General features: G+C 38.9%; 1 protein-coding gene across 1 annotated transcript; it reads right to left on the bottom strand.

Moving 5' to 3' along the window:
* Nucleotides 1–3,104: 3,104 nt before the first annotated feature.
* On the bottom strand, nt 3,105–26,945 carry palmdb (palmdelphin b). Its single transcript, XM_034705787.1, has 8 exons — nt 26,825–26,945; nt 17,220–17,270; nt 15,680–15,760; nt 12,558–12,688; nt 8,942–9,056; nt 7,737–7,761; nt 5,757–5,867; nt 3,105–4,613 (listed from the first exon to the last, which is right to left on the bottom strand). The coding sequence occupies exons 2-8, from the start codon at nt 17,262–17,264 to the stop codon at nt 3,343–3,345; spliced, it is 1,779 nt and encodes a 592-aa protein (XP_034561678.1). The 5' UTR covers nt 17,265–17,270; nt 26,825–26,945; the 3' UTR covers nt 3,105–3,342.
* Between the last annotated feature and the right edge of the window lie 277 nt (nt 26,946–27,222).

Here is a 27,222-nt window from a genome sequence, read left to right as displayed (position 1 = left end):
CTGTACCATCTATGGGCTTCTACGAATCATTAACTAACGTGTTAAATAAATGTTGCCAATATTAAGTTTTTCTTTTTGCTCTCAAAATGCAGCCCTTTTTTGGAAACTTAGCAGCTGATACAGAAGCCCCTCTTCCGTTCACCAACGGTACTTGCATGTAGTGAAGCACATCAGCAGCGGGGGAAGAACTGAGCATAGACTGTGTGATCTGTGATCATTTACACCTTAAAACTAGGCATCTATTTGTCACATTATGTTTAAATGTCTACTCTATTATTATTGCGTTCAACTTCAAACGTTCCTCATATCAGTGTATGAATGTATGCTAACTAGCATACATTAACCGATTCCATAGCTTTATGCTAACATGAGGGACCTTAACATGAGTGTCCCTTCCAGTCATATAAGAATGGAACTGAAGTGATAGGCTTCAGTCATCTCTTCCTTTTTTCTCTCATCACAGATAAAAAAAATTAGGCCAATAAAGGATTGTTTCAAAATTGTATCTCTCAAAAGCAGCGAGGAACACAGCACTGCAGCGAACTGAAAACACAATATGTGTTAGCGGCTTGGACCTAGAAACAGTTTGATCTGGAGATGTTACTACTTAACTACCCGATAGACAAGGTGAGGCAGTTGTGTAATACTTGTGACAGGCCCAACTGCTCAAAACATCATGTTTCTCCCCTCAGCATCAACAACACTAAGCAAAAAAACAAGTCATCTGAGGTTATACAAAGAACATGTATTCAATCATGATTTTCTAAGTCTGGGTATTGGGTCAACAACAATTGTACCCAAACTTAACCGATCCAGTTTCAGAAAGCAATATGAAACATATATTAGTTAATGTTACAGGTTTACCTACAGATCTTGCTGTGAACATGTAACTTCAAATCTACATTCTAGGATAAGGTAACACTTTGTTCTGCATCTATTTCCCTTTTTATCAGGGTCTTTAGGAAAAGGGTAACTACCTCAGTGTGTTACTGGCTCTTATCCATCTAAGACAAGTATGAGTATATGATATGAACCATCTAAATACAAAAAAAAACAAAGGAAACATTTTCAATTAAAACAGCATGTATGTTCCTTTGAAGAAGAAAGGAAGTGAAATACATTCACAAAATGGTCAAGTAAGGTCCTCTATAAAATGGAAATTGAATCTCAGGAACAGTAATTACAATGGGTGCCCCTGGGTTTCTCGCTTTTCAGGTTTTTGTCTTACATAAGAAAATTGTTATGTAACTATTTTTCAAGCAAGATGTCTACAGTGCCACCTCTTTTTTTTTTCACCCTCCTCCATGTTCTCATAATGCCACAGAGAGATGCAGAGAGGAAGAGAAAGCAACCAAGGACAAGTGTTTTACAAGAGTAACAGAGGAGCGAAATTCAGCTGTCAGTCCTTGTGTCCATGCAGACGTGAGTCAGAGCAAATCTGCTGCCCTGGCTGTATACAGAGGAGCTTAAACAAAAGATTCACCCACTATCATAAACGTATCTCTTTCTTTAAAGATTAATCTCTCATCTCTTTAATTGAGCTTGCTTCAGTGGTGAATATCAGCGAGAAGGTCTTTTGGTGTACTTTTTATGTATAAAGTGAAAATGAACTGTGGACAATTACCTTACATCTTTGCTGATCTTGTAGTGTACATGCATGTATAGTGTTTTTAGACTTCAATTCTCAACCTGCTGTCTTTTAACAGCCAAACATATCACTCACTGGGAATCTTTGCCATGAAGATGAAAACAAAAAGGCTGTTTCCTCAGCATGTTTATCTCCTTAACATCTACCCAGCAACAGCATTCATGGGCATCAAACACACTAATAAAGAAATAACCAGTCTTATTACTGGTGATCTCTTTTGTGTTTTAAGGTCATACAGAGGCATCAGTTTTCAGTCAGTTTCATTACCAGCTAAAAACTTGTCACAGGAGCTTTAACAGGCATGTGCCACCGCCAAAAACAACACTGTGACCAATTGTTGACGGGGAAATCATTTTTATTTCGATGGAAATGTAATCACACAGGTCAGTTACAAAGTTACATTCAAATTCAAACAAAAGAGAGACTAGTTAACTTGAGCATGATTTAGGAAGTTGTTTAAATAAGGCACAGCTTGTGTTTGAAATGTTTGACAAATGGCTTTATCAATGTTTAATACCTGATTTAACTGCACTTTTAGTTTTTTTTTTACTCCTATTGCATTACTGAGCTGCTACCGTATCTTTCAAAAAGCTGTTTCAGGCTTTCCTTCATAACTTAGGCCAAAGGAATTTGCTTCCAACTCAGGCACAAAAGCACTTAGCGAAGTCTTACTAGTGGAGGTGGTGCAGGGCCATGGTCAGGTTGGCACAAGACAGGGACAAACACAAACTGTTGACAAAATGTCAGAGGAGCACTTTGGTCTGAAAGATAGATTTCCTTTCATCTGGGCATTTGTAGCGTTGATTGAGATAAACACACTAAGATCAAATTTTAAGGCCTGTGTTTGTATGCTTTTGGCCATAGTGTGTGTTTGCCTAGCTGTGAAAAATAATTTTACAGTATAACTGTCTTTTAAAAAAGTGCATGAGATATATAAGAATTAGTTTATTAACAATTGAATACCAACTTAGAACTAGAGGACCAGTTATTCAGATGTTACTGCTCTTAAATAAATTGTTATTATGAATTAAACTACAAGTATTGCAGGTAAAGGTCCATTGCTATTGCAATAAGCCACAAAGATGTATTTATTTTGGTGAAAGCTTTTATAAAAGCTCCCTCCTCCACCATTCATGTACACTGGTTTAGCTTTCCTCTTGAGGGTGTCTTTATAAAGAGACAAAGCTGTTGGAACTGAATGAATTAAGATTGCTGAAAACTCTGAGGCTTTATTTACCAAATACTTCATCTTTTCTGAAATATCTCAAAAACCTTGTCTAAAGATTACAAACTAAAACATTGGTACTGAAAATACCAAAGTTCTACTGATTTGTCAGTGCAGCTGTTGATCTGACTTTGTAATGAAACTAATTTGCCAGGAGGTGGCACCATAGCTTTCTGAATCACCTACCCATGCCTGTGGCTATAAGCTGCTCACTCATCAGGACAACAGGCATTTCAGACTGTTTTGGATTTCTACTCCAAATGGTATGAGTTGTTGGCATCTTTCACACAATATGCATTCATACATTCATGGCAGAATGATGGATTTGCAGTAGGCTAGGCAATTACACACGTTACGTTCAAACTTATGAACCATGGGTATACATGGTGAAGAACTAGAAAAAGAGTTAAATTCTATTCTTACATTCCTTTCTCAATGACTGTCTCTCAGCAATAAGTACAGTTTTGTCCTATCTTCCCGTTGAGCAGAGCTTCATCTTCTCCATATTAATGTTGCCTGTGTTAGCAGATCCATCCACTCCTTGTCCCTGCAGGTACGGACTATTCTTTCCAGGCTTGTGGATAAAAGTTGGCTTGTGAAGCCCTGAATCATCCTTGTTTGTGTAGGTGTCCTCAGTAGTCGCTCTGTTGTCTGTTTCCTTGGCCATACCTACTTTGGGTTGAAAGACTTTGCTCTTGCATCCCTCTGGATGGTATGAGAGACACTCCTCCCCGTCATTTTCCTTTATGACATACTGGATCCCATCATCTTCAGCCTCATCATCACTGTTGCCTATAACCACCAGCTCAGCCTGGATGTCTTCTCCCTCTTCATCTTCAGCATTCTCATAGCCCATGAAGATCATTGTGATGGGTTGGGAATCCAGCTCTTCTGGCATGGTGTTGACCAGATTTACAGAAGAGATACTCTCTGCACTAAAAGGTGAGTATCTGTTGAAATCACCTGGGCTCTCTCTTAAGGCATCAGGATCAGCTTCAAACCTGTGCCTGGCAAGTGAAGGACTACGGTTATCAACAGCCCTGTAGACCGGCTGTATGAGTGGTGGCATTCCTTCAGACCTCGCTCTGACTGAGACTAGAGTTGCCGGGTTTGGACTGCTGGTATCTGTCTTGCTTATGGTCAGTCCTTGAGGAGATTTGGCATCAAAATGAGCATTTGAGCTTAAATGACTATCATTGTTGGATTGATGGTTGAAATGGGCCAGCGTGGCTTCTTCAGAACTCTGAAGGTCTTTTGGCATGGAGTCTTGTTGGACGAGGCTGGGGCTTGGTGTTTTGCTGGGGTTTTTCCATCCCTGTGGGTCTTGGCTTCTCTGGTGTTCCTCTTTAAGGATTTGAGTTTCATTTTTGGGCAAAGGACTGGGGCTGGTTGAAGGGGTAAGCCTCTGTGTTTTAAAAGGAGTCCCAGGTGTTGAAGGCCTGCTGTTCCCTGTGTAGGGCACAGAGTAAACAGGTAGATGGTACTGCACCTCAGTTGGCACATCCTTATCAGTAGCCTTATGCAGCAGCTCATCCACCTCCTTGGATGTCATTTCTCCAACAGCTTTATTAAGTCTTTGGCTCCCATCTGGGTGCAGTGCATACACGGACTTGCGCCCATCATCGTACACTTTCAAGCCCCTCTCTTCAATGGTTTCTGGGGTGATTGTTGTTGTAGAGACCACCTGACTTTTTCCAGTTCTTTTATCATGCTCCACACTTATTTCCATCGCAAACGTAGCTGGAAAGAAGAAAGAAAATACTTGAATGAAGGTCTTCGGACAAAGATTTTTCACAGTTTAAGAATGTAAAGCATGGGCTTGTATATTACATGTTAAATATAGTCACAGATCAACTGAAATATTTGTTTATTTAGCTGATAAGCAGCCTTTTTTCAGTTAGTTGGTATGAAACTTTTGCCTTTCCAAAGGGATTGTTTTGGCTTTCTGGCTATTCTGACAATAACAGAGAGGTCTGAAGACATCACTTTGAGCTTTAGGAAAATGTCTAGGTATTTTAACTAACTTTAAACTCTCACGGTGGAAAGGTTCTTTGGGCATTATCCAGGATTAAAAAGCTCAGTTGCATCTCTGATTAAGAGTGCACCTATGATAATGATACAGCAAAATTCATAGAAGTGGGGTTAGTGGTTCTTTACGCCAAGAAGAAGAAGTAGACAGCTAGTTAGCTAGTTTGTAGTGCAGTGTGTGGTCAAATCATGTTGAAGGAGATCACAGATGACACTACATGCACCCACATGAAGTTTCTTCATCAGTTTGTGAACTTTTGGGTTCTTTATAGCATGTGGTCTCAAGATGCTCTACAATGATGACATGTAAGAAAGCTGATGGCATTCATTCTGAGGTGAAAATCTAGTATCCTGACAGCCCTACTTCACATATCACCTACTTGTGGAAAAAAGATGAAATTATGAAAACAAGAATAATTTTCTAGACAAAGTAAAGCAGAGCTTTTGTTTTTGAAGGCCACAGATCACTGTGTGCTTCAGTCTTATGTCATCCTAATTAAAAACTAGTCACTGTATTACTGATTAATGACTGGCAATGTTTCAAAATCAAAGACATAGGAATGATCTGATCCCAACACTGTGAAATCACTGCTTCATTTTTTGGATGCTGATGAAATGCAAATATAAAGCTCTTGAAAGAAAATAATAGATCAAAGTGATGTTTTTAGTCAGAGCAGCTAGTCTTCTGCAGACAGCTACGCCCTGAGCGTACAAAATGGATGATTCTGAGCATCTACATTCTATCCATAGTTCGAAAAGATACCTCTCACATTTAACACGCGTTATCCTGAGAGTTGTGTGATTAACAGGCAATGACTATTTACAGCATATACACTAGTTATATAATGTCTATACCTTTCTTTGGCTCTTCACAACCTGCCTCCTGAACACAAGAGGCTTTCTTTGGTCTAAGAGGGATGAATGATGAGACATCTTGGTGTGGCATTATGGCATGATTTGTTGAATCTGGAGAGAAAATATAACCAATGAAACACCAGAAAACAATGAAGCATTAAAAAGAAGAAGAGAATAGCCTAGCTTAGCATGAAAAAGAGCCTTTAATTTGAAGCTCTTTTCTAGTTTTTCATACGGAATGCTACTTTCAACATACTGATACACTGATGCTAGAGGCTCATAAGGTTCTTATCTTAATTACCATTTACACAACAACCCAATGCTTCCACTCTTTATACTAATCTAGGCTTCTCTAGGATCTCCAGCACACGAACACTGGATTCATATTCATCTGAACATCCTACCAAGTAATATGTCAACAAAAATGGAAACATTTTCCTGTATTTGTCAGGATTTTTTCTCATTTGTATGAAAAGAATAATCTCACGAGTTACATGAGCAAAATGGGATATCTTATAGGCTCAATATCCCCAATAAAGTTAAATTCTGTCTCTCTCAAAAAAATATATTATAACAAAATGCTTATTCTAAGTTTTTCCTAAATCAACTACTTATACATTTCAACATACAATTTTGTTTTCCAATGGCTATTTTAAATACTGATATTGAATAATTGACCCAAGCATGAGCATCCAGTCTGTTAAACAATAATAAATCAGAGTTGAGTAGTTAGTGTATCAATCACACATTTAAGTAGATGTATGGAACATATGATTGTTAATGACAATTTAAATCACTAGAATCCCATAATGTTCATGTGTGTGCCATGTCCACAAATGTTTTGTTTTTTTTGTGCTAGCAGCCTGTTTTCTATTTAGCTATTTCTTCCCAGCGTTTTGGAACATCGCTGTGCTCAACAATGTCACTACTCGATCACGGACTAATCAAAATCAAAAAGGGGCGGGACTTCTGAATTCAACTTTGTCAACAACAATGGTGGAGAGAGAGAAAAGTTATCACTCTCGTGTTGTGGAGCTACAATTTCCAAATCTAAAGTTGTAATACTAATACTATGAAACAATTTCTATCATTAGTTTTTACAGTTCTTGTTGAAGTACCTTTGAATGAAAGCAAGTGTGAAGCATATAGAGCATTTTCAAACAGACCCAACGGTCACTACTTAAGGCTGATTTATACTTCTGCGTCGAATCGATGGCGTACCCTCAGCTGGAGGTCCGAGTAGCTACCTACGCAGAGGCCTACACACGTAGCTGATGTGCACCTCCTCCAAAAAGTAACTACGTGTAGAATCGACGCAGACCGCAAGCTCTGTGATTGGTCCACTCAGCGGGTTGTATTTCCCGCATTTACAGCACTTTCGGGATCCCCGCTCATTGGCCGCACATCAGCCGTGTATTTCATCTCCTCCTCTCTATTCTTCATGTAATCATGTCTGTATGATAAACAGCAACATGTATCAGCTGTAGATTAACATAACATGCTCTGAATCTCTGGAAAAGTAAACAGAGATCTTAGCGGGGCCGGAAGCAGGCGACCGGCTATCGGAAAGACCACACTGCCCTCAAGCGTTTCAGCGTAAAATTGCTTCGCGTCATGGACACATTGACTCACAAGTATGTGGTGCTCATGTCAGCCCCTGCTGCGTAGGGGTGACGCAGAAGTATAAATCAGCCTTTAGGGAAGAGGAAGTGCCGCGGGACAACTTATGTAACCTAGCAACAGTCAACGCTGGTGAGAAGTGCTCTAAAATTGAGGTTGTGGGTGTTCCTAGCACAAAAACCTTAGTGGACAAGGCCTCTTATTCACAATTAAACATGTCAGATTATTAACTTGTTACTCAAGACTTTGATGTTAATACAGGTCTTACTTTTATCTTTTGATCTCAAGATCAGAAATTGGAAGAGAAAAACATAATCAAATCATAATCATTAAAACACACACAAGAACAGAAGTGTTTACCTGCATCGAAGTCTGCATTGATCTCCTAAATATGAAGACAGAGTGGTTGAGGGTCAAAGCGGTCAGAGAAGCAGGAAGTCAAAATTAGCAGCAGGGCTATATTAATAATGTTAAGCATCTGCAAACCATGTGTCACATTAATGTCATCGTTAATCCACTGTGTTCTCTTTAAGATTTGATACAGATAGCAACAAGAAAAGCAAGTCATGCATATCTTTGTTCTCTCTACACCCACCATGAGCAATCCATTTACCTGCCACCTTACTCTCTACAGCAGTCTCTTGTGAACAAAATCACACCCACACAGTCCACCAGGAGTGCTTCTTGTTAGAAACAAACAGAGATTAGAGGAAGACCCAGAGGCAGCAAGTGAGTAGAAAACCATCATATCTAAATTCTGCATTGAACATGAGGAAAGGTTAAATTTAGAGCAAGAGGAATTTCATTTTCAATTAATTTTGGCTACAAGGATGATAGTCATAGCTTTAGTTAGGTGCATAAGAGGTTACATGCTTGGTTACTACCACCACAATTGTAGCAAACAACTAGTGTCCACCAATTGCAAAGGTTACTACATCATAATTTATATTTTATGTGTGGTTTAAATGTAGGTCTGCTGTTTAAAAGAGTCGATGGTTGACTTAAACCAAGATGCTACTCTGCAGAGTAGAATCCCTTGTGTATCTTTGGTACAGAGTCACTGTTGCATGTCTCAGTTTGTTTGATATTCATCAATCTAACAAGTGAATACATAAACAATTGTTCAGTGCATTCTATTAACACTTATATAAACACACGCACAGTACATTTTTTACAACCTTTATCTAAAACTTGGAATAACTGAATGAGCATCATCATATTGTATTGTCAGCATAAATCTGCTTAATGTGTGACCATAAAAAATCATGGATAAAATGACTGAACTGTCTTTTTAAAATCTGTGAAGTACCTCTAAATGTGTGAAATGTCATTAATCACCAAAGCAATCCCATACCACACGTAATTGTCCCGGTTCTTGGTGAAACAAAGCAAGTTGTGAGAGTTAGTTCTAGATCATTGCAAGAAGATCAGACAAAGCACTATGGATGCAACGGTTTCCAGAGGGGTGACTAATTAGTAATGAATAACTTATCAGTTAGAAATACAACAGTAAAAGCCAAGCAAGCAAGCAGAGCATTAAAAAGCATCAGTTTATTTTAGCCTACCTTAATAATGTCCTCAGTCGTCCTCTCCACCTCTTTTAACCGCTTCAGAACTACTTCCTCATTGGCAGAGATATTGAGCTCCTGTGTTTCCAAGGCCTCAATCTCCTTCTCTATACTGCACAAGAGAGAAATAAACTGTTGATTACTAAAACAAGCACTAATACGAACAACATCTCCAGCAGCTCTCAACAACAAAAACAACTAGAGAGTACCAGAATGGCTTTTAATAAAGCAAGCACACTTTCTTCTGTGTTTTGTCTTCAAACATGGTATTCCAGATGGTACTGCTGTTTGTCTGTTGTTTTTCCTTATCTCAGCTTTTTTTTTTTAAACCATGGCTTTGTTGTAAGTGTGAAAATGTCCTGCTGTGAATTCAAGAGTCAAAGTAACACATGTAGATTTAATAGTTGATAGTACACTTTAAAAAGGATAATGGACTTATTAATTTTTAAACCTTGAGATCTGCAGTTCATATCCATGATCAGCAGTAATCTTTCCATTCCAGTCAGCCTTGGGCAAAATAGAAAGGATCTTAACCGTAATCACAGTGAAGACTTACTTGGAACCCCTTCCCATGTCCCCTTTGTTTGAGAGGGATTTTGTCCTGATATTGCCTGCGTGAGCCAGCTTCGATCGAGCACAGCAGACAGAGCTCTCATTTGCAGCACAAAAGGCTCAACTAATGGGGTGAGTACAGTTCAGTCCTGCTCTAACATCAACAGACAATAGGGAATCTCTTTGCACTCAGAGAGCACAGAAACTCAGACTAGGGAGCAGTCTTAGCAGATGATTATCTTGAAAATGTATTTTATATGCTGTTTATGGTGCAAATGGGCCAAAGTAGCTGCAGTCTGTTTATGTGTGGGTGTTTATTCACACTTCATATTCATCCCACAATTAGTAAATAGTGTACAGAAAGGTGGTTTAAGGTATACCACCTTAAACCAATATGTCTGCAACATATAAGGTATAACCATCAGCTAAGAGACTGTCATATTAAGTTGATATGCAGATGACTGACCCTTCTCCCCATGAGCATGGCAAAGATCTCTAAACCTGCCAATCACTGGTCAGGACATACATTTTGTGCATGTAGCAGTTAGTGATGCACCGATCTGATCCTAGTATCGGATATCGTCCAGATCGGACTCAAAAAGCTAGATCGGATATCGGTGACAAAGGGCCGATATATAGTGCCGATCCATATGGCAGATCTATTCATCTCAGTTCTATACTTTTCTGTGTTTACAACAGCCATGTGCGTCTCCTATGTCATCAGCGCCAGTCTGTGCATTTTTGCCGGCGGAGCATGATAGAGGATAACTACAGAGGATCTGTAGTTTAGGTGCATGTCACGCTTCTTTTTGCTAACAACGCCACCGGAAACTTGCAACATGTGCAGCGCTAATGTTTCGACGGATGGCAGTCACGCTGAAAAATATAATGGAAGCTCAAATTAAGAAGTTTACGTCAGCTGTAACCTACTGTAAAAAGCAAGAAACATTTTATTAATGGGTTCAAAGTGTAAAAAACGGACAGGTTATTGGATTTAATTGTTCCAGATCCTTGAAATTAAGGGATTCCAGCCTCTGGTTTAGCACTTGGAATCCAGGTACAGTTCACCATCACCTAAATAATGTTTCTGACACTGCTCTGCCTGAACCCCAGCCTACCTCACTAAACTGCTGGTACACATTTATAATCTCTTGAATAATGATACTGTCAGTTTAAAAATGTTTTATTTTATTTTGGTTTACAAAGTCAGAAAAGCCTGAAGTTGCCAAAACATGATTCTGTCCTCACATTAAAGCTGCTGTGAGGAACTTTTGTTTTGTATCGGTTCTGGCGCCCCCTTGTGGACAAAGTGAAACCTCTTATCTCTTGTCCTGTACATGCAAAAGTAGTGTTTTCAACAAAAGCCTCATCCTGTTGTCTTCGACAGTCAACTTTATCAGGCAATGTGATTATTTTCCATGAAAACAGTCAAATAAAGGCTGTCTCTGAAGTGAGATATCCATCATCTGATCTGACACCTACCCCCTCAGGGTGGTTTCAGGCATTAAAAATGACAACAGAGAAGGTATCAGTGTTGTCGCTGATGGTCTTGTTTGCTATTGAAGGTCATAAAGAGGCATCAGTATCATTTTCAGTCTGTTTCTCAGCCAGTTCAAAACTCCTCATAGGGCCTTTAAGGAATAGAGATTATTAAATTAATACCAGGATCGGATCAGCTAGTATCGGTATCGGCAGATACCAAAGCCCATGCATCGATATCGGTATCAGGACCTAAAAAGTAGGATCGGTGCATCCCTAGTAGCAGTTATTTGCGTATAATAATAAGTGTTTAAGTAGATTTATGTCCTCTCCAGCTTCTCATAGAAATACATACCTTTGAACAAAATGCAACTGTTTGTTAAGTGAAGTCTTTCAGAAAAAATATGGAAAAGACATAGAAAATGTATTTAATTCTGAAATCTTGCACAATACTCTGCAACATATTGGCTATGTAATCCCTGTTTCCTCACAGCAGTGGTTGCAGTGGTTTCTGTGAATGATGGGAATCAAGCTTACATGTGTTGTTGTTTACAAAGACTAATCCTTGGCTTAGCAGTTCTCTTATGTAATAAAGAGTTAAACTGTCTGGGCTTGGAGTGACACATATGCTGCAGACAGTGAGTTCAGGTGAAACAGTCTGGTACTAATCCCCACTGCCTCCCACCATTGACCACATGCAAGCAGCCTCAAGATTACAAGAACAAGCCTATCAGTGAGTGGGTGATAGTTCAAAGCATACCAAGTCAAGTGCTCCCAAATACTCGTGTGAACCTTGTGTTTTATATGGCTCTGATGGTTTTTGGTATCAGAACAAGTGAAAGCTGTAGGAGTCAGAAAAGTACTTGAGAAATCTCTAGGAGAAGGTTAAAGTCAGTGTCAGCAAAAAGGTTTATTCTCTCTATAAGTAAAGAGACACAACTCAGAATAAACCCTGAGTCTATTTCGGAACATACTTAAAATACATTTGTCTCAATAATGGATTATATAGTTAAACTTTTACCCTTTATAAATGTTTGATTTGAGAATCAATTCAAATGATATCATTAAAAAACAATTATAACCCAAGGGAATTTGATCCGACTACACTTCCTCCTTGAACTCAAGATATGACCAGGGGATCAGACCTCAAAATGATGACTCAGCAAAAATGGCTCCAAATTAATCTGACTAAAACCACTCATCCCCTCTACATGCATCTTCTGTTCGGCCATTCCTTGGTAATCCCAACTCCTTCACCTTATAACAGAGGGAACCATCCTGTATCTGATTCTCCTGTTCCCCTTTAAACATTTATTTATTGTCCGTCATGAACATGTTGATGAATTTTAATTTTTATTTCAGGGTTTAATCAGAGTGACTCCAAAGTCTGCTGCTGCTTTGGTTGCCACCTATTTTTTATCAAAACAAAAGTTTCTCTCCTAAACTCCTTCAGTACTTGATCCATATGTATATGTGACCTCCTATATGATATCTTAGTTATGTAGCTCTCCGCAGGTTTTGCCCAGTGTGGGATGCAATGTGGGTTTGACATAAGTTCCGGGTTCTTTAAAGCTTTGTTTACCTGAGGATGTTGCTCTGCAGCTGTTCGCTCTGCTGCTGCTCGTCCTGAGCTTGAAGCTTCAGGGCTGCCTGTTCCTCCTCCGACTGCTGACTCAGACCATCCATCAGCCACTGCTCCCTCAGGGCTTTTTTCTGTCAGTCAAATACATCAACACAGTTAGCTCAAACACCAACAATGAGTAGAGTTCTTTTAATATTGTACATTTCACATTCATTAGTATCTTTTGTCTTATGGTGACCGCTGCTTTGGCTTCAATTTCCCCAGAATCTGTTGTTCCCAAAATTTCCACTAGATGCCCTCCAAGTTTCCTGATCCCTCTGTAAATGTTAGAGCTCAGTACAAAGTAAGTACAGAGTTCAACAGCTTGGATCATCTCTTGACTTAGGAGAAAAGTTTAAACATTACATTATCTGTCACATTTGAAAGGTGTTCAAATGTTCTTCACTTTAGTTTGAACTCCAGGCAGATAAATTAGTTAGGTCTGCATGAAAAGTGCAGAAGGCAATAAGTCACTTTGGAAGTCAGACAGAAGAGCCATGGGCCTTAGTAATATTTGCAAATGGGTTCATATTGTCTTAGTCTTGTTGTCTCAGTGTGATTAACTCACAAACATCTCTTAATAGTCTTTGTTCTGTAGTGTTAATGAAAATAAAAGCTTATAAAAACTAAATTGTCTTCATATCAAGAGTTTTTGATTAGAGGAATCAATGTTTGACTTATCTATTGGTTTAGTATTTAGGCCTCTTAAAGATTACAGTCTTATCCTCTCTATAGCAGAGGTTGTAACTGTAGCCAGAAAGAAAGATAGAAGACAGTCTGTGAAGATTAATATTTAATAGAGATATTTGTTACTTATTCATAGTCAACCTGACCTTTTTGTGATGCTAGACTAAGACATGTATTCTTGCATAAGGTACTGAAGGATAGATGGTTCTTTTGTAGTCACAAATACAGCATTTACATGTTATAGATTTTTGGTCTCTATCAAGGAAAACTCATTTATTTGGAATTAGGAGCAAGTACATACACGCTTTGCGATATTGGCTACTTTCTTTATCTCGACAGAACCCCTCCCTCTCCAATAAAATGGAACATTCTTTCAGTACACGACGTAAATTTTTAACAGATATGTGTGTTTATATGAAAATATATGTTTTTACCTTTTTCTTTACTTTTCGTCATGTAGAAACATTTTTTTGAATTAAATTCACAGATTATTTATATTCTACCAGACAGGTTGATCATCTTCATCTTCCTTATTTTCAATCAATCAATCTTTATTTGTTTAGCACCAAATCACAACAAACGTTATCTCAAAACACTTTTACAAACATAACAGGTCTAGACTGTACTCTGTTAAATTATTAACAATGACCCAACATCAAGACAGGGTAAGAACACAGACTGTATAAAATATGGACGTAGGATCCGTGACGTCACCCATCTGTTTCTGAAGAGCTGTTTGAGACCAATCGGCGGTGGCTGCCATATTGCTTCTGTCGAGCCAGTGTGACATAAAGAGGCAGGGTTTGAGCCTCCTAGCCAACAGCTGCAGTGTTCCCGCAGTCAGCTGTGCCTCTCATTGGAAGACTCATAATCTCAGTATCTTCGAAATTGCCGCGTTAGAAAAAAATTCACCACCCTCACAGTGTGTGCCGATCAAGAAATGAGCTCTCCAGACTACACTTGTCTTTAGTACCAGGCTGTAAACATGTTTATTTCTGCTGTAAAGATCGTCTTTTTCCCATTCATGTGTACGTGACTTCCGGCACTTCCAGAGCCAGCCACAAGCGGATCCTCCATGAACTGCAGTTTTTAGCACTTCCGCACTGGACTCATATTTTTAGACCGGAGGTTGCCGCTTGGGTAAGACTCAGTCTCTGAGCAGAGCGCTTTGCACTATTCAGAAACCTTGAGAAGAACCAGACTTATGTTAGACGGCCATCTGCCTAAACCGAGTTTTGGTTGGAAAGAGGGATAGAGGAGGTTAAGAGAGAGAGAGAGGGATGACCAAACATGGTAATTTGTCTCTCAGATATTTGTGTGCACAAACATGGAATACTAAAACGCACATTGTTAAGAGCTTGCTATTTTTAGAAATGCTTAAAAAGAAACTTTTTTCCCACTTAATCCATCTTTGTATAGCCCATTTATATTTGTCTCTCTTTTTTTAATTTGTATATATTTTTTCATTTTCCTACGTTTTTATAATTTCAAGATATCAGTCATTGGATTGATTAGTTTAGCTCCTGTGTGTTTATTGCTGCTCGTGTGTGTTTTGATTGTAGGTGTGTTCCTTAAGAAAGGTGAGGTCGTTTTGTATAGGCCTGGTGGCTTCTTGACCTCTCCTGAGACACTCTCCTTATTTATTTTATTATCAGATCTTATGCAACTTATATGTCTGCAAGTAAATAAACAATAATATAATAAAATAATAAAGAAATGTGAGTTTCATCATCATTGTGAGGTCTATATATATAGAGTCTCATATTTTACACAGCCAAACCACCAGTTGTGAAAATCACAACAGCATTACAGACTTTTCCCTGTGATGAATCCCAACCAAGAACAACCAAGCCAAGTTTTAGAATACTTGAAGAACAAAGAAAGAGCACCTTAACAGACAGTTTAGGATTGTTGTAATACCTTTACTTGTAGCAACTTTAAAGGGAAGACATAAAATACAACCTTGTATCTTTCTTCAAGTATAAAGGTTCAAAGGCTGAGATTATCTGCTTGTACACACAGAAACTGTTTCCCAGAAGAAGCTGACTAATAAGTGTTTGCTGCTGTCAGTGAAATGCTGACACTTCCATTTCTGTTGGAGACAAAACGAGCAGTGGGTAGAGTAAGAACGGTATTAGAGGTGATATTGTGTTCTGCAGAGAGACTACAGTTAATATTCGATGAATTAAGATTCATAGATTGTGCTGGAGCAGTAATAAGAGAATGTACCCGTGTTATTAGCTTTGAGACAGGAAGACATCACAACGCTCTCATCTCAGAGCTCCTCCGGGGATTCGTTTCAAGCCTTGTTCAGAGTCTGTTGGAGATGCGTGCCTATTCTGTGATGATGATTTTTTTATGTTAGCTTTATCTCTGTATATAAGAATAAAAAGTACCTTTATGTACTGTAGTTTTAACTTCTCCTCTTCAATCTGTCTCCGTTTCATGTTGATGTTCTCCTGGATTCTTCTTTTGTCCTGAGAAGGGAGAATCACATACACATTTGCATCATGTGTACATTTCACAGAATGGAAACTATCCCACCTGTTGTCTCCCAGTGATGACATTTCAACCTTGAACCGACAGCTGGGCGCCAACAGCCATTAATAGCTGTCCACAACCAGTCTCAACCTACCTGTTGTTTGTGTGTGTGTGTGTGTGGGTGCATGTGTCTGCCCACCTGTTGACCACAAAGTCTACAACTTTCCCTGCTAATGAACATGTCCTGTGGCAAAGAACAGCCATCTTAAACCAGTCAGATTGTCAGCCAGAGGTTCAGAGTCAGTGAATAATGGACACATTTACCCTGTCTGGATAATCACAGACAAACATGCTGCTTAGTGGCTTAAATCATTAAGTCAGCATCAAAACACAAGCCCTGTGTTCCCTGATGTCATATTGGTGGGGGTCACTGTAAGCTAAATTTAGCTCCTGGATCTTGGATCAGTGTGGCACTTAGCCCCAGTGAAAGGGGATCGCCTTGATGACGTGTGCTGGTATTAATAGTCCTGTCTCTGTCTGTGTCTCACTTTGACAATGCACTGGCAAGAGTTTGTTGGACCAGGAAAATCATTTCATAGAATCAACTGGCACCATGATAACTACTGGCTTTTTTATCGAAGTACTTATCTCACTACTAATGTTTGTTTTCCACCTTTGGATGAGCAGAGTGCCAGATTTGTGTTTAATGTCCGGGGAGGAAGGTCACGATGTTCAGAACGAGAATCAGAAAAACTTTATAAATCTCCAGGGAGCGTTAAAATACTAATTTGGAATAAACTGTGAGGAATATCAGATTATCAGGCTGACCAAGAAAATTAACACATCAAAGAACAGCGGGTGAATCATTCTGATCTCAAGCAGAGGACGCAAGCCTTGTTTCTTCCCAGGTTGATGATAATGACTTCACAGCTCCACAATCATGTCTGAAATATCTGCCAGTTTAACGTTTCATTTCTTGCATCGTGTTAAAAGATTTGATGAAATCTGTGCTGCCTTTCCGTACTCTGTCAGGGGGACTGACCTGCACATCTACTGCTAGCACTCTGATATTTTCCTCTTCTGCTCTGTCTTCCTGCAACCATACACCCACACTTTTTATTTTCAGTCCCTGCATGGAAACAACTCCTGATTCATTGCCGCATCGTGGCACATAGGTTAGGCAATATGTCACTGCACTGAATCACTATGCAGATGATTATATGGCAAGAAATGTATCAGAGTTTACTACTACCAATTAGCTGTTATTTCTCATTGGTATTTATATCGATATGTATGTTTATGTATGTATATATATGGTGACAGCATGATGTGTTTGAGGTCATATTACTATTGCTCATACAACCAATTGAGATGGTCACACAACATGTCACTCAACCCTACACAAAGGGTAGGATAGAATTGCTTTTTCCTTATGAACAGAAGACTGGTTCTTACCGTGATAGCCTGGAGCCTCTCCTTCAGCAAGTCAGCCTCCTCCATGATAGCCTGCAGGGAAAACAGAGAGCAAAACTGTGAATGAACTGGAATAGATGGCAAGACGTCATCTGATTTTTTTTCAAATAGGCTCAATGCCCCAGAAGCATAAATTTACAACCATATGGTTGGATATAAAAGTAAATGTAACAGAGCAGCTTCAAGAAAAGTTTGATCCTGAATGAATTTTGCAAAAGCTGCAGAAACAACTGGTACTATCCCATAGAGTCCTCAGATCTGAACCATGTCGTAGGTCAGGTTGGGTTAAGGAAAAAGATTGCACTTTTCATTGCGAAGGATTACTACCTGTTGAATCATGTACAGTACTTGGACTTTCTAATATATTGTGATGTTCGTGGCATATGTGTCATTACAGTGTGCAATTACAGTCCCACGCCAGTATTTGAAAAAGGTCTGTGGTAAATAGCCAATGGTACACCTTAACGCTACATGTCTCTATCACCTGTTCACATACACATTCATATACTCATGCAGGCGTTTCTAGACAAGACAACTCTGTTTTGCATTGCTCACCCTGTCAGAATTCTCATTATCACCTGCTCACTGTACATTATCCCCCTCCATAATTACTTCATCAATTTCTTCCTCTGTGAAAAAATCTCTTGGAGTGAATGAAGACTCAATGCATGTACTGCTCTTGAGTTTTATAAACACTGTTGGGAAAAATGGTGGCAACCCAATGCACATAACCATCACAACGGAGTTCAAGGTTTGTGCCCACACTTAATTCTGCGGTTACGTTAAGAAACCAAAGCTTGAGGAGAGATTTGCAAAGGTAACAAGGCCATATCAATTTCAAACTTGCGATACACAGTTATGCGGTCACCACTTATGTAGATGTGCAATATCAATTTTAACAACAAAAAGAGGAAATGCATTCGTGAGTGACCTCTTTTGGCAGCAGATGAGATATCCTTACACATTTGGTATCAAATAGTAACTTACTGGAGTTGTTACAACTGTTTGTGGAATTTGGAACAAACCCCTGTGTGTTATAATGAAAAAGCAGAATTGTGTCACTCAGCAGGGCATTGTGGCTCTTTGGTGTGTTTCATTGTTCTTAACAGTTTGTCCTAAACACCTTTGCACAGACAAATTCACCATATAAAGATTTATAGGTAATCATTATTTGTTAGAACACTTTGCACAGTGGCATACAGAGCACACAAAAATCTGTCACCTCATGAGAAGTATACATTATATCATGAACTGAAATGCACAAGCTGCACTGTATGAAGATGTAACTTCTCAGCAGTGTCCGTGTCTGCCAGCAGTGATTTACTGCAGTGCATTATAACACACAGGGTGGATTTGTTTTACCACCTATGACAGCCAGCGAAACAGAAACAAAATTGGCATGCCCGTGTCACATGTCAGATGGATGAATGACCGAGGCCTGAGGAATGGCACAGTGACTGTAAGGAATGTAACATGAATATGTGTGTGCTCTGTGTTTAAATGCATGACAGTAAAACCAGAGAAGTACTCAAGGTTAAGAGCCACATGACCCTCGGCATATAGCAAACAGCAAGCTCTGGCAGTGCTGTTTTAAAAAGAGAGCATGTGTTCACATATAAAGCCACGTGAGGGAGGATGCAGCAAGACAGTCTTTAAAAGTGTGCTGTAGGAGGAGTTGCTGGAATACAAGCGTAAGAAACTGTACTAAGCAAGAAACAGTGAAGACAGAGAGGGAAGGTGAGATGCAGGAAAAGACAAAAGAACACTTCTAATGCAAAATAATGATAGAGGGAATTTAGAAGGTAAACTTTATATAGGAAAATAAAGGAAAACAACCTGCTTTCGTCAAACAAATTGCTAAAAAGTAAAGAGAACTGAATACAAGTCACTGATATATAAACAGTCACCACCATCATTCTGTGATACAAGTGTCCATGACTTTAGAGTACATATATCTTCATAACCAAGGGTTACATCAACAATGTTCCAAATGTGTAATTCACTTGTAAATTGCATGCACTGGTAAAAATATATACATATTTACTATAATACATATCATTATCCATATCATATCATAACAAATCTATTACGTTTACACTTCTAGAATGCTAATACTGAAAAAAAATACTGACATGATTATTTTTAACTTTTACAGTCACATGATATCAATGTCTTTTTCAGTACTCTCATGTAAGCTCAGGCGATTAGATGGTTTAGCAGTTTTTATTGCAGATATCAACTTTAAAAGCAGCAAAGTATTGTTTATTGCTCTGTATAAACAAGTTTAAGTCTGTCCTTCTCCTCAAACTTAACAAGGGTACTGCTGTTTGAGTTGGCAACAGAATGATTGCACAGGTAATGGCGCAACAGGACAAAAAAAACTTTTTTATTTTTGAGCAACACTATTTTATAGCTTAGAACACACCCACACCTCCAAACTGCTCAACAGGAAGTTGCATGATTTATGCTTTATTGATATTACATCATTGTTAACATCATTTGGTGTTTAAGTTTTTATAATTTTCTGATTGACTATTATGTGGCACATTATACATTGTATACAGTACCATGACACACTATGGTAGATGGTCATATTTATGGCAATGCACTGGGATGATCTGTGTTTCTGAAAGAGGCATCTTGCTGATTCATAAGTAAAATCACTTTTGATTACAACCTATGATTGCCAACCACCAATTGCTGGTGAGAAGATGTGATTTAATGTTTCAGGGTTATAAATAATCTCCAGAGCGGCTGACTCTTTTCACTGTCCTATTCACACATCATCAGCAGCAAGCATACAGTTCAGCTCTGGACTGGTTGAGTGAGAAAGTACAAACCGTCAGTATCAAGGCAGTTCAAATGAGAGGTCAGAAAGGGCCCCTCTGACCAAACGGTCATCTGAAGACATTGAACCCAGCAGGACTTCAGCACTTAATGACAAACATTGACATGATGAAATGATTTTACAATACTGATACGAACTGACAGGGGGAGATTTAGACCATACACCCAAGATTCAGATTTTTTAGTATATGTTTGAACAACGTTCAGATATTTTGAATGTTTTTTAGAGAAGCCGATTTAATCCTGTTAGGACACTTTCTCTTTCTACGGATTTGACCCATTTGCATATATCCCACTGTCTCTAAAGAACTGGAAATGATAAATAAAGAACAGTTTTACTCTTACCCAGTGTAGCTATAGAAGGCAAGCTTATTGTAGATTTATAAAGAAAGTGAAAGCTTGACTTCATATAACTTTACTTGTGTCTCTGAGGATTGTCTGTCTTTGTTTACATCTTCTTCTATTGATTCATACTGTAATCTATTTCAACAATGTCATCTTGAGTTATATTGCTGTCTCTCCTCAGATCAACCACACATAACTCCACTTTGATTTATTCTGCTATAGAAAGACATGTTCTTGGATTTTCTAATACATTGTTATGTAAGTATGTCTCATTACATAAGTAACATGGCCAGTGTGAAATTAAGTCTGATGCACAATATTTGAAAAGGTCACGGTAAATGGTAAATGACCAATGGTACACTTTAACGCTACATGTCTCAATCATAGGTTCACACACACATTCATACACAGGCGTTTCTCTGGACCCCTCTGTTTTGCTCACCCTGTCAGAATTCTTATTATCACCTGATCACTGTACACTATCCCCCCTACATAATTACTTCATCAATTCCTTCAGTTTTTCACAGAATTATCCCTTGGACTGAATGAAGTGCTTTATTGATTTACTGCTTTTGAGTTGAAAGAACAATGTTGGGATAATTGGTGGCGACCCAAACTGTAATTTGTTTCAACAATGTCATCTTGAGTTTTAATGCTGTCTCTCTTCAGATCAACTACACATAACTCCACTTTGATGTATTCTGCTATAAAAAGACTTCTCTTATAGGAGATTTAGCTCTACATAGACTAAATACTTGATCGGCAGGGTAGTGGTAAGCTGCTCGTCGTGTACTGTAGAGGGAACATGATCCTCAGCGATAACTAGCGAGGACATGTTTATTTATGTGTGCCAGTGTTCCCACAGCCTAGTAGCACCTGAGCTGGGGAAATGTCATCCTCCACACGACAGCTATTTTCCTCAATACATCTGTAGGGATCGGTGGGTTCAAGAAGTAAAAGGTAGCAGAGTTCATAACAGCTTCATCAAAGTGCAATGTATGGCATTTTCAACATCTCCTTGTTGAACTTATTGGATTGCATGAAGCGCGGGGGTGGGGGCAGCCTTTGTCATAAATCAGAAATTGAGTTGACTTGGATGTTCTCTGCCTGATATTTGGATTGAATAATTTGGATGAAAACAATTCAGATAAAACGTATGGTCATTGTTCTACAGTCAAATTCTTCAATAATAAAAAATAACATGGTTTTAGAAATATGACTGACTAACACCATTCAATCGTTAGTTTATGATCTGAGCAGCTGTTCAGCTGACAGTGACTATTCACAATATCCACTTTCTAAAAATTGTATTTTGGGGTTCTGATTTAAAAAGAAACGCCAGTTTTTGGTCTCTCTTTCATAGTGAACTCATATATTGATTTCATTACAATAAACAATTGTCTTCTTCTGAACTTCTTCTATTGTATTGTTGTATTTACACTCACAGACAAATCAAACACATGAATACAGACAAGTGTAACTTCACCTCCAGGTCAGTGCCTACATCCAGTCCCTGCATGATTTTGACCCTGCTTACGCTTTGTATTAAAGCAGACCTAATATATCGATCCAATGTTTCAAACATGAGATGTTGGTGTAATCTCTTGACCAGTTTCCTGGTTTCCCTGAACAGCTACTTTTGAGAACTTTGTGAGACTTGACCTGAATCTTAGGTCATCCTCTGCCATTCTGTTCAGACAATGTTATAAGCCATGCCCTCCAAGCAGCTCTTTTAGAGAAGACCTAGACCTAGAAGCTGGAAAGTCCATTTCACCACTCTACTTATCCTCAGCTCACATTTTGTTGAATCAGTAAGTCTCAGAAAGTTGCTTATGAGTGTTCTTTTGGTTGTAGTCACTACTAGTTTCTCTTCCCAAAGACAAAGGCACAAGAAAACAGTGGGAAGTTTTTATGTCTTCAGGACAACCATAACACAGCTGTTAGTAATTGCCACTTCACTGATGACTCCTCTGTAAACAAAGGCCAGTCCGAGCTGGATTTGCATCTCAAGTGTTACTGAAACTTGTTGCTGTTTCATCTAGACCTTACATAAAGGTTCAGAACCACAAGCTGTAAGTAACATTGTTACAGCAAAGTAATGTAGTAATATCTAACAGCTAATAGTTATAATGGGGAACTAATGGCTAGCCTCGGACATTTTCTGTACACCTTCTGCGTAACTTTCATGTTGTTTCATGACTACAAAGCTGTGTGAAAAGCTACACTGTCTTTACATCACTGGTCAAAGCAGCCAAAGTGAAGTGTTTCAGGCACAGGGTGAAAAGTACTGAAGGGAGGGTTTTCACAAACACCAGTTTAAGATAAATGAGGCATTTTTTTTTAGCTGCAAAACTTGCAAAGGTAATCCATAGGGGAGGAAGCTGGAGTACCACGAGGATAGCATGCTAAACATCTCACCAATATGCCATGCTACAATATGTTTACTTTTTAAAATATAATTGTTATGAAAAATAAATTATAAACCCATAGCTTGTTGTTTCAGGGACATTCGAAGGACTTACACAAGCTAATTGGACTGATGTAAATGTCCGTGACAATCCATACAGTCTGTACTGTTGTCAGCTGAGAGTGAAGAACCCCAGTCATGTCAGTACAAGTCTGTTGTAAATACCCCGTACTGTATACCAGTAGGCGCTTATGTTATTACACATTTATGCTCAGCCCCCTCACTCACCCACACACATACCGAGTTAAATTGCCCTTCACCCACACAAGGCTCATACATACGCAGCACTAATGTCACAACAGAGAGGACCCTTGATACATATTTGTCAGTGTGGAAAATATACGACAAGTGGTGTGCTCATTTAGCATTCATATATAAGTATAACAATGAAACTGTAAAAGTCACATGTCCTAAAACAAATGAGATTAAAATGAAGATAGTTGCTAGAAAAACACTGTTAGAGCTTGAAGAGGGTGTCAAACTTTTTATATTAAAACCAGAATTTTACACTGGCATGAACAGTGAAAAATAGCTGTTGAGTGTTTTGTTTCTTTATTTTATCTCCGTCACAAACTCTACAAAGATAGAACCAAAATACCTTGGATGTTTCTGATATGTATCTGAACTTCTGGAGGCTGTTTGAAATTTGTTTCTTGCCACTAATGTATACTGCAGTGCAAATTATGTCCAACAGAGAAGAAATGCACCTCTATGATGATTTAAGCAGCCAAAGATTAAGTAAAATCCTGGCTTTGACTTTACTCTGCATGGACAACTTGAGGGCCGGCTTCCATTTCACAATATGGACATAAACTTATTATTTACGTTATCATTTTCTTTGACACACTGGTATCTGCTTTGCATAAAATATCCTTTTAAATGAAATGTAGGTTTCATATACTTTTTTTTCTACCTCAGCTCCAATTCAATTTCTTAAAAATATTTAAAACATGTCCGAGTCTCCATCATTGCAGTGACTTTAATGTTTCACCACTGCAAAGTACATGCCAAGATATGAATTTTTAAATGTTGGATAATGCTGTATTTAAGTTTTGGGTAGGGGAATGAAGTAGTTGCTCTGGCATGTGTTGGACAAACCCAGTTTGAGGATTAAATACAAGTTGAAACTCGAGTGACGTAGAAATGGAGGAAGGAAAAGGCTTCCTAAATGTCATGCCGATGGTTAGCTTGCCCACCTGTTGACACTATGGAGGTCTGATCCCACACTGCTGAAAATAGAGATGATGCCTGGCTCACAACTGGACCAACCTTGTTCGCATGAGAGTTTGCATGTGTGTTTGCAGCAGGTGATGCATCTCTTCTGAAAGAGAGCTGATGGTGGGAAATAAACCCTCAGCACCTGTCAATCACAGCTGAATACTTTGCTAATGCTAAATGACAGGAGCAAGAAAAAATGTCATTTCTAGATAATCCTGTTCCTGTAAATCTGGGAAACTCTAAGTTGGAAGAACACCTGAATTAGGTAAGAACACCAGGGAGAAAAATACGACTGATTAATGCTATGGGCACATTCTAATGGAAGACGAAGCCAAGGGAGCCCACACCAGTTTGGTGCCACGACAGAACTTGGATTTGAATAAGTTATGGTGCTCTACTAAGCCAAATGGGCTGTCATTGGCATGCTCAAAATGTTTGAGCAGCTTTCAAAACTTTTAAGGACTTTCACCTCTCAAGTGAAAGCTACCATTCATGATTTTCAAAATTAAAAAGGGGATAAGGTTACGGCTTTGGTGAAGGGGCACTGTACAGTGCTTGAATGTTCAGCCTATGACAAACCTGTAAGACACATTTATACTAGCTTTGACACTATGGGTGTAAAACCAGAATAAATATAATGTATATAAGGAAAGATTAATATGTATATTTAATATTAATATGAGTTCAAATATAGTCCAGATAGTGTACAGACAGTAGATATGTGTCAGCCATGAGGATGTCATGCCATGTTGATGAACATGTCTTTCATGAGACCTGGTGGGTCTAATTTCATGTTTAACTTCTTTGAGTTTTGGTGTTAGTGGTGCAGAATGAGATAGCTGCGTCACCGGTGAACACTGCTAAACTCTTACTTAGCTGAGATGATACACTACCTGCCTACCCCACAGATGTGTAGTTTGAAGAGGTTGAGGTGGACATTTTCAAATTTTTTACATTAAGGCAACCATGACCTAAACTTAAGAGCTGCACAGTTCTAATAAACAGTGGTTAGCATACCAGTTACAAACAAATCTTACTTTTGTAAACTAACCCACAGTAAGGCCCTATAATACGGATAAGTGGCTCTTTCAAATCAAGAAAAACAATATCAAGACTAATGCTGGTTTCCATAAACCAGCAGTTGTATCTGTAATCTGTATCTGCTTCAATCACAAGATGCGTGACATATTCAGAACATATTAATACTGATTTTCAGGCCTGATCTATTATGTATTGTGGCAAAAATGGTTGTATAAGTGAGCAGTGCATCATGGTCAATATTTAAAAAAAATGGAAACAAGTGTGAAGCTAAAGTATTTGCAAATACGAGTGAAGTGGAATTTCATCACCCGTGCACGAAACTTGTAACTGGAGCAAATGAGAACTCATGCCATTTGGTAAACACAACAACTGCTAAATTACAGTAACCAGCATAAAATCTACTGACATTCTCTGTTAAGTTGGCTAAATCTAATATGTTAATTTCTGTTACATTTATGGTTCCCAAATACACCTCATACATAACTATCAACTAAAATGCATAGTAGCCTGATGTCAACACTGCGACTTCTGCCGCCCACTGTAGTGAGTGACGTCACAGTTGGCACGTGACTACAAGTGGTAAATAGAGTTTGATTTAACTCCCAGTTCTCAGTCCATAATCCACACCAGACTCCAGTCCCACTGACATGACCCCAGTACCTGTCTGTCTGGTCATCCAGCCAAGGTCTTTCTGACTTCTAATCCTTGCTCCACCTTCTTAATCTTATCTCTCATGGATTAGCAGCACACAGGCAAACAGTACATGCAGTCACTGGTCAAAAACATGGTTTGCTGAGCAAAAGTTGATTAAAGTGATAAACATGTGCCATCCCAGGGAAAGTAACAACAATGATATTTACCACAAATGTAGAGCTTTTTGATGAGGGGAATGCTGTATTATTATAATAAATATAATGGGAAATATTAAGAAAAGGTTATTGGAACATATTAATGTTGATGTTGTATCATTAGAAAAAAGAAGAAAAGCAAACAAAAAAAGCATGATTTTAGGTCCTGACATGAGTGTGAAAATTAGCTCTTTACCTCATTAGCATCTTTCCTTCACTGCTCCACCACACGTGCTAAAATGCTGTTCTGACTGGGATGAGTGGGAGGGAAAGGGCGAATGGTGACTGGTTTTCTGCAGGCAGCCCAGAGCACAAACAGCACGCAAGTGGGTGTGCATCTGTGCCTGAATACTGTCAGCTTCTCAGTTTTATGTTTGTTTGATTTCATTTTTTTTTCATTTTTGTGTGTTTAATGTTATTACTGATGAGCAGGACATCATGACAAGTTGCCATTAAGTGACTTTATAGCCCTCTCAACTGCTATTCGTGTGAGCACCTGTGCATGTGTCCATGAGTAAGTAAAAGTGCTTGTTAGTTTAAGCCAGACCCCTGCTGAGAGCCTACAAGCAGCCGACAGCTTAAAGGAGTTAAAAGATTATAGTATCAAAAGACACTTGAGGCTTATTTTAGCTCTTGTAACAAGTTACCTCTGGGTGACTGTTCAGTGGTAGAAGCCATCGATAGAGGGGTCCCTGTCCATAAGGATATTCTGATCGAGTAAGTGTATGCACCCCTTTAAAACCTTCAGCTTCAAATAGATGCGATGCATTAAATCGGCAGAGGCAAAGCAAGCAGCAGCGGTAATACAGAGATCTACTCACCGAGTATGTGTCCTCAAGCAGGTGATAGCCGAGCGTGTGTGGAAGGTAGAGCTCACTCTTGCGGCGTATCCAACATTACTGAGCCTGAGGTTGTGTTGGGAAGCTGTGTAGGCTGAGAGAGAGTCAGACTCACTGGGAAGACTCCCTCCCTCCCTCTATTCCTCTCTCCGTCTTTATCTTCTCCCTGTGAGTCGGTCACAGAACCCAACCATGTGCCTGAAATACCTCTGCCAAACAATTGCTCAACAAATGTGCATGCATGCAGGCAAGCACACACTCACACATGCACACACCATCACACCCACACCCACACACACTGAAAATAGATATTTGCTGCATGTAAGACCAAGATTATTTAAAGCCAGGTCACATTAATCAAGGCTTTTATTAAGGACAGT

This window comes from Notolabrus celidotus, chromosome 17 (genome assembly GCF_009762535.1).
Source record: "Notolabrus celidotus isolate fNotCel1 chromosome 17, fNotCel1.pri, whole genome shotgun sequence".
NCBI lineage: Eukaryota > Metazoa > Chordata > Actinopteri > Labriformes > Labridae > Notolabrus > Notolabrus celidotus.
This window is presented reverse-complemented; position numbering and strand designations above follow the sequence as displayed.